The sequence below is a fragment of the Nuphar pumila genome, chromosome 5 (assembly GCF_984573655.1).
Source record: "Nuphar pumila chromosome 5, dmNupPumi1.hap1.1, whole genome shotgun sequence".
NCBI lineage: Eukaryota > Viridiplantae > Streptophyta > Magnoliopsida > Nymphaeales > Nymphaeaceae > Nuphar > Nuphar pumila.
In genome coordinates, this window is record NC_143253.1 from 17,629,992 (window position 1) to 17,644,303 (window position 14,312).

Genomic DNA, 14,312 nt, shown 5'->3' on the forward strand with positions numbered 1-14,312 from the left:
TCAATACTGAATCCAACCGATTTGCATCCGTAGTATGAGTTGATGTTGAATCAATGTCACAAATATCGTTCTCAGTTTTTTTTTCTCAGAAAAGGAAAAACTCAAGATTTAAAAACTTGTTTTTCTTTTGGAAATATTGGAAAAAATCTTGGGGTATATAATATTTTTTCTGAGGACACTAAAATTAAATACACATGAAAAATACTAAAGAAAAACTATAGAAAATTGTGATAACATTATGATATATTGACAAAATGTGCATGTGGGTCTTAATGCAATCCAACTAACCTCTTACTCCTGCATTCCTGGGGAAAGATTTGAACTCGTCTGTGGATCCTTGTAAACATGCAAAATCCAGGAAATTCTTGGTTTTTGGTGGCATGAAACTTTTGTTGGATGCATATGATTGAGTATGATCACTTTTCATAGCACATTGTTTGCAGGATCCTTTCTGGCCACCATTATCTAAATCACAGCTTCATGACAATTCACCTCCTCAACATGGCTGATGGTGCACTATTAGGCATTATGGCTTTTGTTAGGCTGGAAATTCTTTCACATTGGCATTTCCCCAAACTTGTGAAACTGGAAAACCAGCACGAAATTGAGAGATCGCATGAAATGTCAGGATTCATGTTTCCGTAGAAGCGGAAAAAACACATTTATATGATGGAGCCTGTTTGTTTCAACAGGCGGGTAAAGAAGTGCCTTTCGTATGAAAGACACCTGTGTCGAAAAATCCCTGTGGCCTGTGGGAAATTGCTTCTCCAGGGGGGTTCCTATGATTTTCTCATGACTCAGATCTGATGGTGGTACTGGATCCACTGAAAATGGGTGAAATGTATTGATTTTCACATGAAAAAGGTAAAACTGTTCTGGTTAGACCCAGTTACAACCTTAATCCAATTATCCAACCATATTCGTTTGCCTGATCCCAAACATAAATCTGAGTAGGCTGATTCAAACACAGATCCAGTTTAGACCCAAAACAAACTATGGTTGAATTGCATCTTGGAAACACCCCAAATTTTTCAAAAAATTGTTAAAATTTCCCTTTTTGCTCCTGACCTCTATTTTCTGAATGATTCAGACAGTTTCGATTTAAATTTCATTTATTTCTTGGATTCACCGAATTTCAAATTCATTTTCTATATCTGACTCAATTTCGGATCTGGATCTGATATCAAAATCCAGTTCTGAGCCTTGTGATTCAATATTCAAATCAAAATTATAAAAAAATAAAAAAATAGTTTTTGAATGGCTCAGACAGTTCACCTGGTATCCATTTGGATCCACTGTTCTTTAGTCCTCGATTCAAGATTCAAAACTCGAATATTTTCTCAAAACTTCAAATCCAGACCCGTTTTCTGAAGAAATTTCTGAAGATTAACCCTATATTATCAGAAAACCCTTCTTTTGTAAAAATTTCAAGTCTTTATAAAATATTTCAAAAACCCTTTGTTTTTCCTATAGTTTTAGAAAGATTTTATTTCAAAAACACAAAAAAATACAAAACACAAAAAGAATTGTTGGAATGAACATTTTGTTGATATTGCTCTGTGTGAGCTGATACTGCTATATGCACATCAACACCACACATGAGACTTATTATGCAGAGAAAATAAAAAAATATAGAAAATGCAAAGAAAAGAAAAAAAATAGAAAAAGAAAAGAAAATACGAAAAAATAGCCTAGAACCCCTGTGATCATCGCAAAATTTTTCCTCTCGTAATGTTCTCTCCCTTCCTTCTCTTTTCCTTTCCAACCTCTTATTTTTCTCCTTTTTGAAGGAAGAAAAGATAAAAGAACGGAAAGAAAGAGAGAAGAGAAAAGAAAGAAGAGAAGCGAAGAGGAATTATTTTGCGGGTTTCACTTGACCTTAATTTTGAAAATATTTGAAATAACTCGCCTCCGTTTTTGAAATATTTGCGGGAAAACTGGGAGACGGGATCCGCTCGTCGGTACGAGGTTCAATCGTTCCTAGCACCTTTACCAGGGGTAATCGAACCAAGGGTCGAATTTATGCCCTTTTGTTTTGCTAAGAAATTATCTAAGAAATTATTCTAAGTCTAAATGCACAAAGAATCATGCTTGTGCAAGTGCAAAGATGTATGCTCTTTTTGAAAATATTTTGAAGAATTTCCAAGTGAATCTGATAAAGTGAAGAAATGATTCCTAACTTAGAACTTAAGATTAAGGTTCTAAGTTTTTAGAATAATCAAGAGCTTGGAAAAATAAATCTGGAATTTGGAAGTTGATTTTGAAGTTTTTGAGATAAAAAAAAAAGAGAAGGAAATTTTTCAAAGTCACAAATGGACTTTAAATTTAGAAGTTTGAACTTGGATGAATATTTGAAATGGAATTGAATTCCAATTTTGAAGTCTTTGAATTTAGAAGGAAATGTGGGAAATCTAAAGGAATTGAGAAATGGGATTTTGTAAAAGTTTGGAATTTCAAGATGAAATCTGAATCTAAGTTCTGGATTCTGAATAGAGTTTCAAAGTTGAATTCTGAATTTAGGATCTGAAATGAAAACTTGATCTGGAATGAAATGGGATTGGTTTTAAGAATTGGAATCAAGATGAAATTTGGATCTGAAATTTAAGATCCGAAATAAAATGGGAGTCTGGATCCTAAATGGAATTTTGGATTTGTAATCTGAGATCCAAAGTAGGACTGGTTCTGGATCCTAAGAAATGAAATTTGGATCCGAATCTGAGATCCAATGGTAAAATGAGGATCTGGATCCTAAATGAAATTTGGATCTGTGATTGGAGATCCAAAGTGGAATAAGGATTTGGATCCTAAATGGAATTTGGATCCGTGATGGGAGATCCAAAATGGAATAAGGATTTGGATCCTAGATGGAATTTGGATCCGTGATGGGAGATCCAAAGTGGAATAAGGATTTGGATCCTAAATGGAATTTGGATCCGTGATGGGAGATCCAAAGTGGAATCCTAAATGGAATTGGGATCTGAAGTTGGAAATCCAAAGTAAAGTTGGATCTTTGGATCCTAGATGGAATTGGATCTGAAGTTTTGAGATCCAAAGTAGAATTGGATCCTGGACCCTAAAGAAATAGATTTTGGATCTGAATCTGAGATCCAATGGTGGAATGAGGATCTGGATCCTAAGTGGAATTTGGATCTTGTAATTGGAGATCCAAAATGGAATGAGGATCTGGATCCTAGATGGAATTTTGGATCTGTAATCTGAGATCCAAAAGGGAATGGAGTTTAGACTTGGAAATCTGGATCCAAGTTGAGACTAGGATTTAACTTTGGATTTGGGTTAGGAAAAAGTCCAAATAGGACCTTTAAAGATGGATCTTGGGTTTTTAGAAACCCAAGATTTAAGTTTTGAGATTCAAACCCGAACCTTGATTGAAGATAAAGGTGAAATCAGAAGATAACTTCAAAGTTAATTTGAACTTTGAAATTGGATTTTGAATTGAGTTGGAAATTTGAAGTTTGAATATAAAATGATTTTGTAATTTCAAAATCAAATTGGACTTTGAAATTGAATTTTGAATCTTTGAAATGAGATGGAACTGGATTGGGATAAGATTTGATTTAAGAAGAAGAATCACTTGAAATTTTGAAAAAGAAGTTTTGAAAATATGATGCAGTTCTATCCTATATGATGAATGAATTTGAATAAGTTTGAAATTGGATTTAAAAATCATATTTTATTCTTCAAATGATTTTAAACAAGACTAATGATATAATACATTCCTGACTATGGTCATTGAATGTATTATATAATAGTCATATCTAAATTCAAGTGAAGGATAAAATACCCTTTTTGGTGCTTTTATAGAATTTAAAATGAAATTAACCCTCAATATACCCTGGCTATGGCCATTGGTATATATTTTGAGTTAATTCTAAGTTAAATTCTGATAAAAGAAGAAAATATTTAAGGAAATATGATGAATTTTGAAAATGGATCCAGTGCGGATCCAGTGTTATTTCATAAAAGATAAAAATACTAAGTTTTGTTTACACCCCGACTATGGCCGTTGGTGTAAATCATCAACTTAGAATTAACTTACCTCTTATGAAAAGGTGCACGTGCCATTCGTGTTTCACCATTGTGAGAATTTGAGAAATAAAAGCAAAAATGCATGAAAAACAAGTAATTCATGATATTTACAATGCTCATTCATTGTATCTAAAAAGTTGAAAATGTAAATTCTTATTAAGGCCTAACTTATTACGATACTTAGAATTGAAAAATACAAATCCCCAGTAATGACACTTTCCGCACATTTCCTGCAAAACAATTGTTATCACAAGACACAGATAAAAGAAAGTGGAAGAAGTTAGGTTGGGAATGTAAATACAAATGGTTATACCCCTTTTGATTGAGAACAAAATACTATTCTCATTTTACCTGAAAAATGCATATGGGCAAGCATCCTAAACTGATGAAAAATCGAGGGTGAGAATGTCCATAAAACATGCCAAACTAATGAAAAGACTGAAAATAAATGGATGTTTAAGCTAATGAATTCCTATATAATATACCAAATATTAAGTCAAGAATCAGGTACAAACTATTGGGTTAGCATATCCATAAACCAACTTATGAATCGATGGATTGGAGTTTTCCACTAACTTTGCTAACTATTGCAACAAGATTTCAATCCAATCTCATGGGTGAAATGACGATTTCCACAAATTGCAGGCGACGGATCAACTTTCTGCAAATTGACATCCATAACAGTGATTATATGACAAGTTGAGATGCCAATGGATAGCCAACAAGGAAGTAGCAGATGGGTCATGGATGAAGAGATTTTACAGGGTGTTAATATATAGTATAATGGAGGATGTTGTGCATAGAGCATGTGCAGGTGTACAGATACAACCGAATGTGGAAGTGTTATAAAGTGCTGGTGGATAAGATGTAATGGTATGTCGGGAATGTGATGAACAGGGGCAGCTACAGAAGGCAAGTTTAACAGAGAGACATTACAAATAATTTGGGGAGAGTCTTACTGCAGGGAAAGGCAAATGGTGATCATGCTAATGTATGTAAAATGCAGCAGTATAGCAGAATTAATAATGCTGAAATGATTAGCCTATACAATGAGAGAGAAATTGATGGACCACGAAATGCTTACCAGCGATTTCTGAAGCACTATACAATGCAATTGGCCTTCTTGTGCCTAATGAAGGTAAACATGGATACCATTCCAGATTGCCGAAAAGAGACCGTGAGGGATTGAATTATGAGAAACCTGCTGGATCGACATATACGGGTGAGTCTGCGAAAATGCTAAAACAGGAAGGGGTATGTTAGACTCAAAAGGGGAATATCAATCCAAATAACACCCCAGTTCATCGAATGTATTGAAGTTTTCCTTCAATCGATATACACCTGATAACAAAGATATGTCTGGCACCAAAATCGTGCTCTCCCTTCTTTTCAGTAGATGTAAGTTCATCCAAACCCAGATAAGTAATGATATTGCTGTTGACAAAAAGCTGATGATAGAGATCCTATCTCGATCTCTGTTTGGCCATGAGACGGTCCACAACCAGGTTATTCCCCTCTATTTGACCTTGGTAATAAGAGGTTTTATACAGATAGCAACAGACTTAATGAACTCTCAGTTACAAGGGTGCCACTTCTCCAGGTTTGATTCACTCAAAGGGGTGACCTGTAGCCATTCGAATAACACCTGAATTTGGTAAATGCTACCCCAGAGGAATTATTGAAACCCAAGTCCTGGAGACAGAGTGGTTTCTTCATTACGGATGATTTTCTTAAATATCATTCCCTCTTAGGGTCCATGATTGGACTAGTGAACACCTCCGAGCATTGAATCCACAGCTGATGGGAAGTGGGAAATTAGGGGAATTCGTAAGATGCAGAAGGGCAAAGCATCTGATATTGGCTAACGAAAACATTCCAAATGATAAATATGATGGGTATTTGAACAATGAAGCTAAGAAAAAGTGTTTTACTCAGCCAATTGACATCAAGCTTATACTGCAATTCTGAACAAAGCGCTTAACATTCTAATATAACATACGAACAAAAGTTTTCATAGAATATACAAGCTGAGATTACATGCTGCTGGCACCCAAAGGGGATTATAATCAGATATAAAATCTTACCTGATGGAGTGAAAGGAGATCCCATACGCAGGTACCCAAGCAGTCCTTGTTACAGTTAATACCGCAGTGCAACAGGATAGAATTCGCCCACCTTTTGGATCTCAAATGAAGTATATTAAGGAAACATGAGGATTTCCATGACAGCACTGTTGTGTTTCTTCAGACGCAAGAAAACGAGAACATCAATAACTGTTGATAATGCTTTAGAGTGGCTTTACCAGTCCAGAAGTGATTTAGGCATTTCTCCTTCAGAAATCATCGATTATGAATTCGATGACTAATAGAATTTCTGCTGCTCCCCAAAGATTCCAACTAAGAGTGGCTCCTGTTGGATCATATAATCCCCTTTTTTTTTTCTAACAACGATTGTCCTCTCTGAGCTGATTCTATACTAACGAGACGTGGATAATTCATGAACACCACAGACAAATCTCTGAGAGGAATGTAGGAGATAGTGTGATGGGCGTGACAGCACACACTGGTGTTCGCAGAAGACCATTTGAATGACCATGGGTTATACATAATCAACAGGACCATCATGCTAGCATCGATATGAAGCGAAATGCAGAATAATAAAGGAAATAATCAAAATATATGCAGGTTAGCCAGAAAAAAAAAAATTTACCAGCGACATACAAAAACAAAAGGAAATGAAGTTATGAGATCAAGATCAGAAAATGCAAGCCAAGGGGTATGGGCCGGCCAGGCGAATAAAAAAAAAAGAAAAAAAAAAGAAAAGAAAAGAAAAATGTCGGAACAGAGTTGTTCCCTTTAGTATTGCACAGTGGTGAATTGATTTTGCCATAGGCGAATCGATATCACTCTGGTGCTTTAATGAAAATAAAAGAAAAGAAGTAAAACAGAGGGAAGAGGAATGGATGCTCACTGAGGAGCTGCAGGGGTCTGGGAGGAGGCGGTCGGCCTTCAATGGAGATGATGGGTAATGTTTTGCAGACGATTTCTCCAGAAGCAAAGCCGATCTTCAGCTTCTTGCAGAGGATGAATGAGGTAGAGAATGGCGGATCCTTCAGGGGAAAACCTTGATGCTGAGAAGAGGCTTGTGTGCTCCTTAACGAAGATGGGTGCTCCAGCCGAAAGGCGGATGGAGGTGGGTGATGGGTACCTCCTTAAAAAAAAGTCGATCCACAGAAATGTTGATCAAACCGGATGAAGTTTTTCGATCCCCCTTTTGTCATGTCCGAAAGGAGAAGGAGAAGACGAGAAAACGCATGAAACGGAGGTGTGAAGGCGATCTGATGCTGGAAGAAGATCCGAATGGGGAGTTGAAGAAGCGGTAGTGAAGAAGGAAGGAGGGTGCTGGGGTGGGAACGGATCTGATTCCTTCAGCTGATGAGAGGAGAGCACCAGGCTTGCTTGGCTTCGTACTGGGTTCTCTTCAATCGATCGAAAAAAAATCAAAAAGAAACAAGGAGAAGAATGCCAAATGGAGGGGTGAGAACGGATGCCTTCAATGGGGCTTCGTGCATCCCCTTTTAAGGAGGAAGAGAAGGTTCGAGAAGTAGGTGCCGTTAAGCATCGATGGCGGAGAAAGGGGGTTCGGAGATGGAGGGTTTAGGGAAGGGTTTTGGTGAGAAGAAGATGCAGCAGGGTTTCTCGTTTTTCTTACGAAGGATTTTAACAAAACCCTAAAAGAAAATATTTTACCGAGGAGCCCCTTTGATTTTTAAGATTTTACAAAGAGGGGGGGGGGCTCCCGAGGTTTTTGGCAAAATTGTTTTCAAAAGGCTCAAAATCTTTTGTTTTTTTTTCTCAAAATTTTTTCAAATTTTTGGTTTTTGAGTTATCTTTCTATTTTTTTGTATTTTTAAAATAAAATCCTAAAGTTTTTTACAAAAGATTGAAACTAATTTTTTGATGTTTTTGTAAAATGTTTACAAAAGGAGTTTTTCTGAGAATTTTAGAAACTATTTTGAGACAGTTTCTTCAAAAAAATGGGTTTATGTCCGAATTTTTGAGAAATAATCGAGGTTTATAACTTCGGACTGAGAAATATAGGGTCGAGGATCCAACAGAGTGCCGGATGAGCTGCCCGAGCCTTTCAAAATCATTTTTTTGGTGTTTTTGTGATTTTATTTTGGAAATCGGACAACGGGGCTCAGATTTGGATTTAAAATACTGAGTTCAGACCCGGAGCTGAATTTGAATATATCAATGTGGAATTTAATCCAGAAATCTGAAGAAATAACTTGATTTTCTCAGAAAAACGGGGTTAGGGGCAAAAGGGTCATTTTTACAAAACTTTCAAAAATTTGGGGTGTTCACACCCCCCCCCCCCTTTTGAAAATACTTTCGTGGTTAAAAGCCTCTTTTGAGATTTTTTTTGAAAAGGACCACTCTTTTGAAAACTTTCAAAAACTTTTTGGACTCAATTGGTAAAACCCCTAACAGCTTCTTGTTATAAAAGAAGTCGCAAGGGTTGATGTTCGGCATCCATCTTCTACCCCTCCATGTGCTCCCTTCTCCTTCACGATCCGTCTTCTACCTCTCCATCTCGCATCTGGCCTCCCATCCCCCTCTGATCCCTTCTGACTTCCATTCCCTTCTTCTCAATCTCCTCCCTCTGGTGCCTCCTTTTCAAGCGACTGAAGATCGATCGAACATCAGCAGAGTCACAGGTAAGTAATCATTTCTCTTTCCTTTTTATTTTCTGCAAAACTCTCCTTCTCTTTATCACATTTTCTTTTTGTTGTTCAGATCTCTTCTCTTTGGTCTTCTCTTCTTTTTCCTCTTACAAAGCATTAAGGGTGGGATCGACATGCATATAACAGGATCGACCCATCTATTGCTACATTAACGAAATTTTCTGGTTCTGACATCTATTTTTCTTTTCTGCAATTTGTCCATGAATTTTCTTTTGAGTTTTCATAGTTTCTTTTATCACTTGTTTTTTCCGGTCTCTGCATAACTAATTTTCTGTTTTGATGTAATGTTACCATCGTCATCTTTCCTCTAATTTTAAATTCTGTAATGCACTTCATTTAATAGATCTTTTAGCATAGAGTTTGTAGCATTACATTTAGTTCAATATTACATCTGCATTGGGTTTAATACAACATTAGGATCGTTCTCTTCGTTAAGTCCCTGTATTTAGATCCCATTTCCTTTTCTTATTTCAATTTTTTATTTTCTGTTTTACTCTGGTTTTCTGTTTATGCTTGACTTCTTGTTTTGGATAATATCTGATGGCATCTCATTCATTTTTTTTATTTTTTTATCAGTTATTGGCATCTCTCTCTCTCTCTTACTGGCTTAATCACCATTCCCTTTTTTCTTTGCTTTTCTTCGTTTTCTGATTTTCCCTGCATAATAAGTCTCACGTGTGATGCTGATCTGCATATATAGTAGTATCAACTCACACAGAGCAATATCAACGGAATGTTCATTCCAACAATTCTTTTTGTGTTTTGTGTTTTTTTTGTGTTTTTGAAATAAAATATTTCTAAAACTATGGAGAAAACACAAGGTTTTTGAAATATTTTATAAAGACTTGAAATTTTTACAAAAGAGGAGTTTTCTGAGAATATAAGGTTAATCTTCGAGAATTTCTTCAGAAAACGGGTATGGATCCGAAGTTTTGAAAAAATGTTCGAGTTTTGGATCTCGAATCGAGGAATAAAGAACAGTGGATCCAAATGGATACCAGGTGAACTGTCTGAGCCATTCAAAAACTATTTTTTTATTTTTTTATAATTTTGATTTGAAAATTGGATCACAGGGCTCAGAATTGGATTTTGATATCAGATCTGAATCCGAAATTGAGTCAGATATAGAAAATAGATTTGAATTCCAGTGAATCCAAGAAATAAATAGAATTTAGATCGAAACTGACTCAGTCATTCAGAAAATGGAGGCTAGGGGGAAAATGAAAATTTTTTATAATTTTTTGAAAAATTTGAGGTGTTCACAGATCCCTGAACCCTCACGAAAGCGAGAAAAACCCTTAGTGGCGCCTCAAGACCATCCTGCCTTACGTGACCCACCTTTGAAAGTTGTAGTGTGTCAGTGGGGTTTGATCTGGTGTCTTCGTCTCAGCCCCCTCACAACCATTCGGCTGGTCATTTTTCACGAGAGTTAAAGCGCATCCACAATATGGGTTGGATATGCTACTGGGCTAACCTGGATCCATGCCAAATCTGGATCAGTCATTTGCCTTGGATCCGGATCAAACCTAACTCTACCTGGTTTTTCTATATAGCAACCCAACCCCAAAACTATTTCTTGCACACCAGTAACGATGTCCGCACATATGTTACCCAGCTTGACTCTGTTCCATGTTGCCAGAGCAGGTTGGGTATGGCCCGAGGTCTAGCAGACTTCCAAAACAGTCGGATCTGAACCTGTGTTACCCGATTCAGGTCCTGATCTAACCCACTGACATGGCTCCTGGGTCTCACTTTAAAAAAGTGACGTTGACACAAAGACGTGGGCTTGTATCCAGTAGATATTCATGATGGACGGCAGAAATCTGCCAGGCCGCCATGATCTAAAATTACCTCACCACGTCACGTTTACACAAAAATTGGTGAAATGTTCACATAAAGTCCCATCTTTTTGTCATGTTTAACAATTCAAAACCCATGGGCTTTGGTATAATTTGACAATTGGGGACCCGCCGTGCACTTTTTTTTTCTTTTCTTTGGTAGCTCAAAGAAAAACCTTTTCACCACGGATCATACATTTTATTTTTGATATTTACATGGAGAAACCACTCACAGGATCATAGAAAATCACCATGCTTCAGCTTGTGCAAGAAGTGACACCTATGAGATTTGAACCTAGACCCACCTGCGAAGCGGCATAAACCCCATTCCACTCACGGACCGCACATTGGATAGCCTTCGGTTGGTAAAACCCTCGAGGTTTCTCATGCCCACCAGAAAGTACACCCAGCTTTCACTCTGTGATAAGGGACGCCACCTGTGGATTTTAAACTTGTGACACCCGTCAACTTGGTCGCCCCTACCAGATGAACAGAGACCTTGTGGGCTAGCTGGGTGCACTTTCTCAATGAAGCCGAACTTCTTTTGGGATTTTAAGAAAGATGGGTGAGTTTATTACATATACGGCAAAAGATGGGTCCTAATGTGAAAAATTTGCCTCCGTGTGGCGGTGAAAACGGTACTTCCCAATTCCCCAATCGATCTAATTGGGTGACCCCAATACTGGGCTCCTCATATTACCATTATCTAGGGTTTTTCTTTCGGTTGTTGGAGCGGAAGGGGAAGGAGGGGGAGAAGGGATGGATTCAGAGACGATGGGTCGAATAGAGAGGACGGTGGTGGGGATATTGGAGAAGGCGAACATGCAGGAGATGACGGAGTTCAAGGTGAGGGCGTTGGCGTCTGAGAGACTCGGCATCGACCTCTCAGGCAAGGAGGCCAGGCGGTTCGTCAGGGGAGTCGTCGAGAACTTCTTGGTCTCCAGATCAAAGGGTGAGGCGGCGGAGGCCGACGAAGAGGAGGAGCAGGAGCAGAGGGAGGGTAGGAAGAAGAGGAGTAGGGCCGATGACGATGATGGCGAGGAGTACGATGGTGGTGATGAGGACGATGTCGATGAAAATGGAGATCCCATCCTCTGCAGGGTAAATTAACTCTTTTTTTTGCGAATCTAGTGATTGCCATGATTTTTTTTCTTGGTCTTTTTTGTATTTTTTTTCAAATCTAGTGAGTGCCGTGAAATCTTTTTAATTGGGAGATTTTGGTTTTTGTTCTTTTTTTATCTTGGGCTTGAAATTAGATTGATTGTTGTTGGTCTTTTTGATATTGGTGGTGTTGATGATAATCCAAGATTGAGAGGCCCTGGTTGGATGCTACCAGATGTTTTGTGTATTGTAATTCTTATAGCGATTTGGTGTTGGTGTTCTTATGAATTGTATTTTTTCTTTTCTAAGTGCGGATTTGTTAGCTATAAATGAGAGTGGGTATGAGTGGTCAGTTTTGGTAGGGGAAGTGGTTAGGACTTCGTGTTTTTTTGTTTTCTCGCTATCTAAAAGTGGAATGCGCAAGGATTAATGGCCTTGAGTTCCTACATCAACATGTTATTTGTTATACTTGGTACGCTGTCTATCAAAGCAGGATAATTCAGTTCTGTGGATTGGTTCGAAAGTTCATAACCCTACTTTGTTCAAGCAATCAGTTGTCACAATGCTTAAAATAGCCGAAAGCTAAAGAATTCAGAAGGAAGATATCTTTATGAGTTTGAATGAGTATAATAGTTATGGAATTCCACAAATTGCAAGGGGGGGATATGTCAGTAGAAAGATCATGCTGCTATCCTCAAGAGTTTCAATAACAGTTTCACGTCATTGATTTATGAAGTAGTTGGAAGGAAATTATTTATCTTTCTGTACATATAATAGGAAATTCCAAATGACAGTCTACCATATGGTGTCAGTGAATGCTACATTTTATTAGCTAATGTGGGTCATGGTTTTCTCGAGTTTAAGCGTGTTTCCTTCTATCTGATAAGCTGCTCATACAAGCCAACATATAAACGTGTCTGTATGAATGGGCAAAGGCACCACACTTTTAGCCTTTATTCTTATGCAGTGCCTTTGTTTGTATGTGACATCATGGTATTCTTATAAAGGTGGTTATTATCGCTTTTGTTTCCTTTGCTTTACTGTAATGTTGGAGACGGTTTCTGCCATTTGCTATTCTTGCTCTAGTTTTCTATAGGTTAGTGGATGGCCTTCAATCTGATGTATTGTATTTTTTTTATAGGAATCTGATGTATTGTATATACCAAATGAAATATGAAATATCCTATCGCTCTGATATTACAGTGAGGCGTTAAGGCTGATGAAATTTATTATGATCCATATGTGTGGGTGAATGTGTAACATTCGTGTTCTTTGTTATGGATTCATGCAGCTCTCAAACAGAAGAAGAGTGACACTTCAGGAGTTTAGGGGAAAGACGTTGGTTTCAATTAGGGAGTACTACGAAAAGGATGGGAAGCAGCTCCCCTCGTCTAAAGGCATGCTAAGATTCCAACCTTAACTTCCCCATGGAGTCACCCCAGTTCACCCAGCCACCTACAGACATGCACACACGTGTAACGGACATGGATAACATGTGTGTGCATGTATGCACGTGCGCAGCTGTGTACTGTTGGTGTTAGCCCTTTATTTATATTGAGCTGCATGTGTTGTAGAAGCAGTAACTGAATTTATTGAATGTGCTGCTGATATGTTGCAGGGATAAGCTTGACACCTGAACAATGGGCAGCCTTCAAGAAAGCTGTGCCTGCAATAGAAGAAGCTATTAGGAAGATACAGTCGAGTTAGCAAAGAAAGTGACGGGACGACCGGAAGACCCCCGAGGGGTTGCCATGGGACCTGTTCTATGTTTTTTGCATAGTGAAGTTTCTTAAAGCTGTAACAAGTTGTCTGGGAGTGCGGTTTCCGCATCCTCATGTTTGTATTCTGCAAGTTCTATCTGTCGGTTTTAATCTCACTAATTCTGTGTGCTTACTGCTCAACTGTGTCAACCGTGATGGGCAAAATTATATGGAAAGATAATTCGCCCTTTTGAGATACTGTAACGGACTTTTAGCTTCATCCTAATTTTTGATTAGCAAGGAGGGCGCCTAATCACCCAGCTGTTCTCATCAAAAAAACAAAAGCTGAGGCTGAGGTTAATGGCTCCTTTTGTTTAATGTCATAGTGCAGGCGGAGTAATAAAAGAAGGCCAAGGTGAATAGGATACAGACCTATAAAGGGACATTTTAAAAAACCCACCTAAAATTTTGGTGACAATATTACTGCTCCATTAATTACACAAAATCACATTTCCCTTGATTTAACTTGGGTTATCATTAACCCAAGTTGAGTTGATAAGCTAAAGTTGCTAATTTACCCTCATTTTGTTTAGAAAAAATTTCAAAACACAGTTTTAGTGACGATACAAAACACATCTTATGTTTTGGTAATTGCAGCACACAGTTTACAACTTTGACAGGAGTGTAAACTCTAGGTTTTTCTAATTAACCATGATGAAGTTTAGATGCGTTTGTGATTATTGTCTAAAGTTGAATTGCGCGCTTGAAAATTTTCATATTAGTAATGATAGGTTGTTCCGGTTGTGCACACACCTGCTTAATTAGAAATCAGGGGTTTAAGTTATATCATCTTAATCAGAAATCATAGATGTAAACATA

General features: G+C 37.7%; 1 protein-coding gene across 1 annotated transcript; it reads left to right on the plus strand.

Moving 5' to 3' along the window:
• The first annotated feature begins 11,322 nt into the window (after positions 1–11,322).
• Positions 11,323–13,688, plus strand: LOC149836971 (RNA polymerase II transcriptional coactivator KELP-like). Its single transcript, XM_090005701.1, has 3 exons — positions 11,323–11,733; positions 13,025–13,130; positions 13,352–13,688. Exons 1-3 carry the CDS (start codon positions 11,392–11,394, stop codon positions 13,438–13,440), a joined length of 537 nt encoding a protein of 178 aa, XP_089861827.1. The 5' UTR covers positions 11,323–11,391; the 3' UTR covers positions 13,441–13,688.
• The last annotated feature ends 624 nt before the right edge of the window (positions 13,689–14,312 follow it).

What these genes read in the sequence shown, in the direction of transcription:
- LOC149836971 (XM_090005701.1), top strand. Translation starts at nt 11,392, where the DNA reads ATGGATTCAGAGACGATGGGTCGAATAGAGAGGACGGTGGTGGGGATA. An exon ending in GAGATCCCATCCTCTGCAGG is followed by an intron (nt 11,734 to 13,024) that starts GTAAATTAACTC and finishes GGATTCATGCAG; the next exon opens with CTCTCAAACAGAAGAAGAGT. An exon ending in GCAGCTCCCCTCGTCTAAAG is followed by an intron (nt 13,131 to 13,351) that starts GCATGCTAAGAT and finishes GATATGTTGCAG; the next exon opens with GGATAAGCTTGACACCTGAA.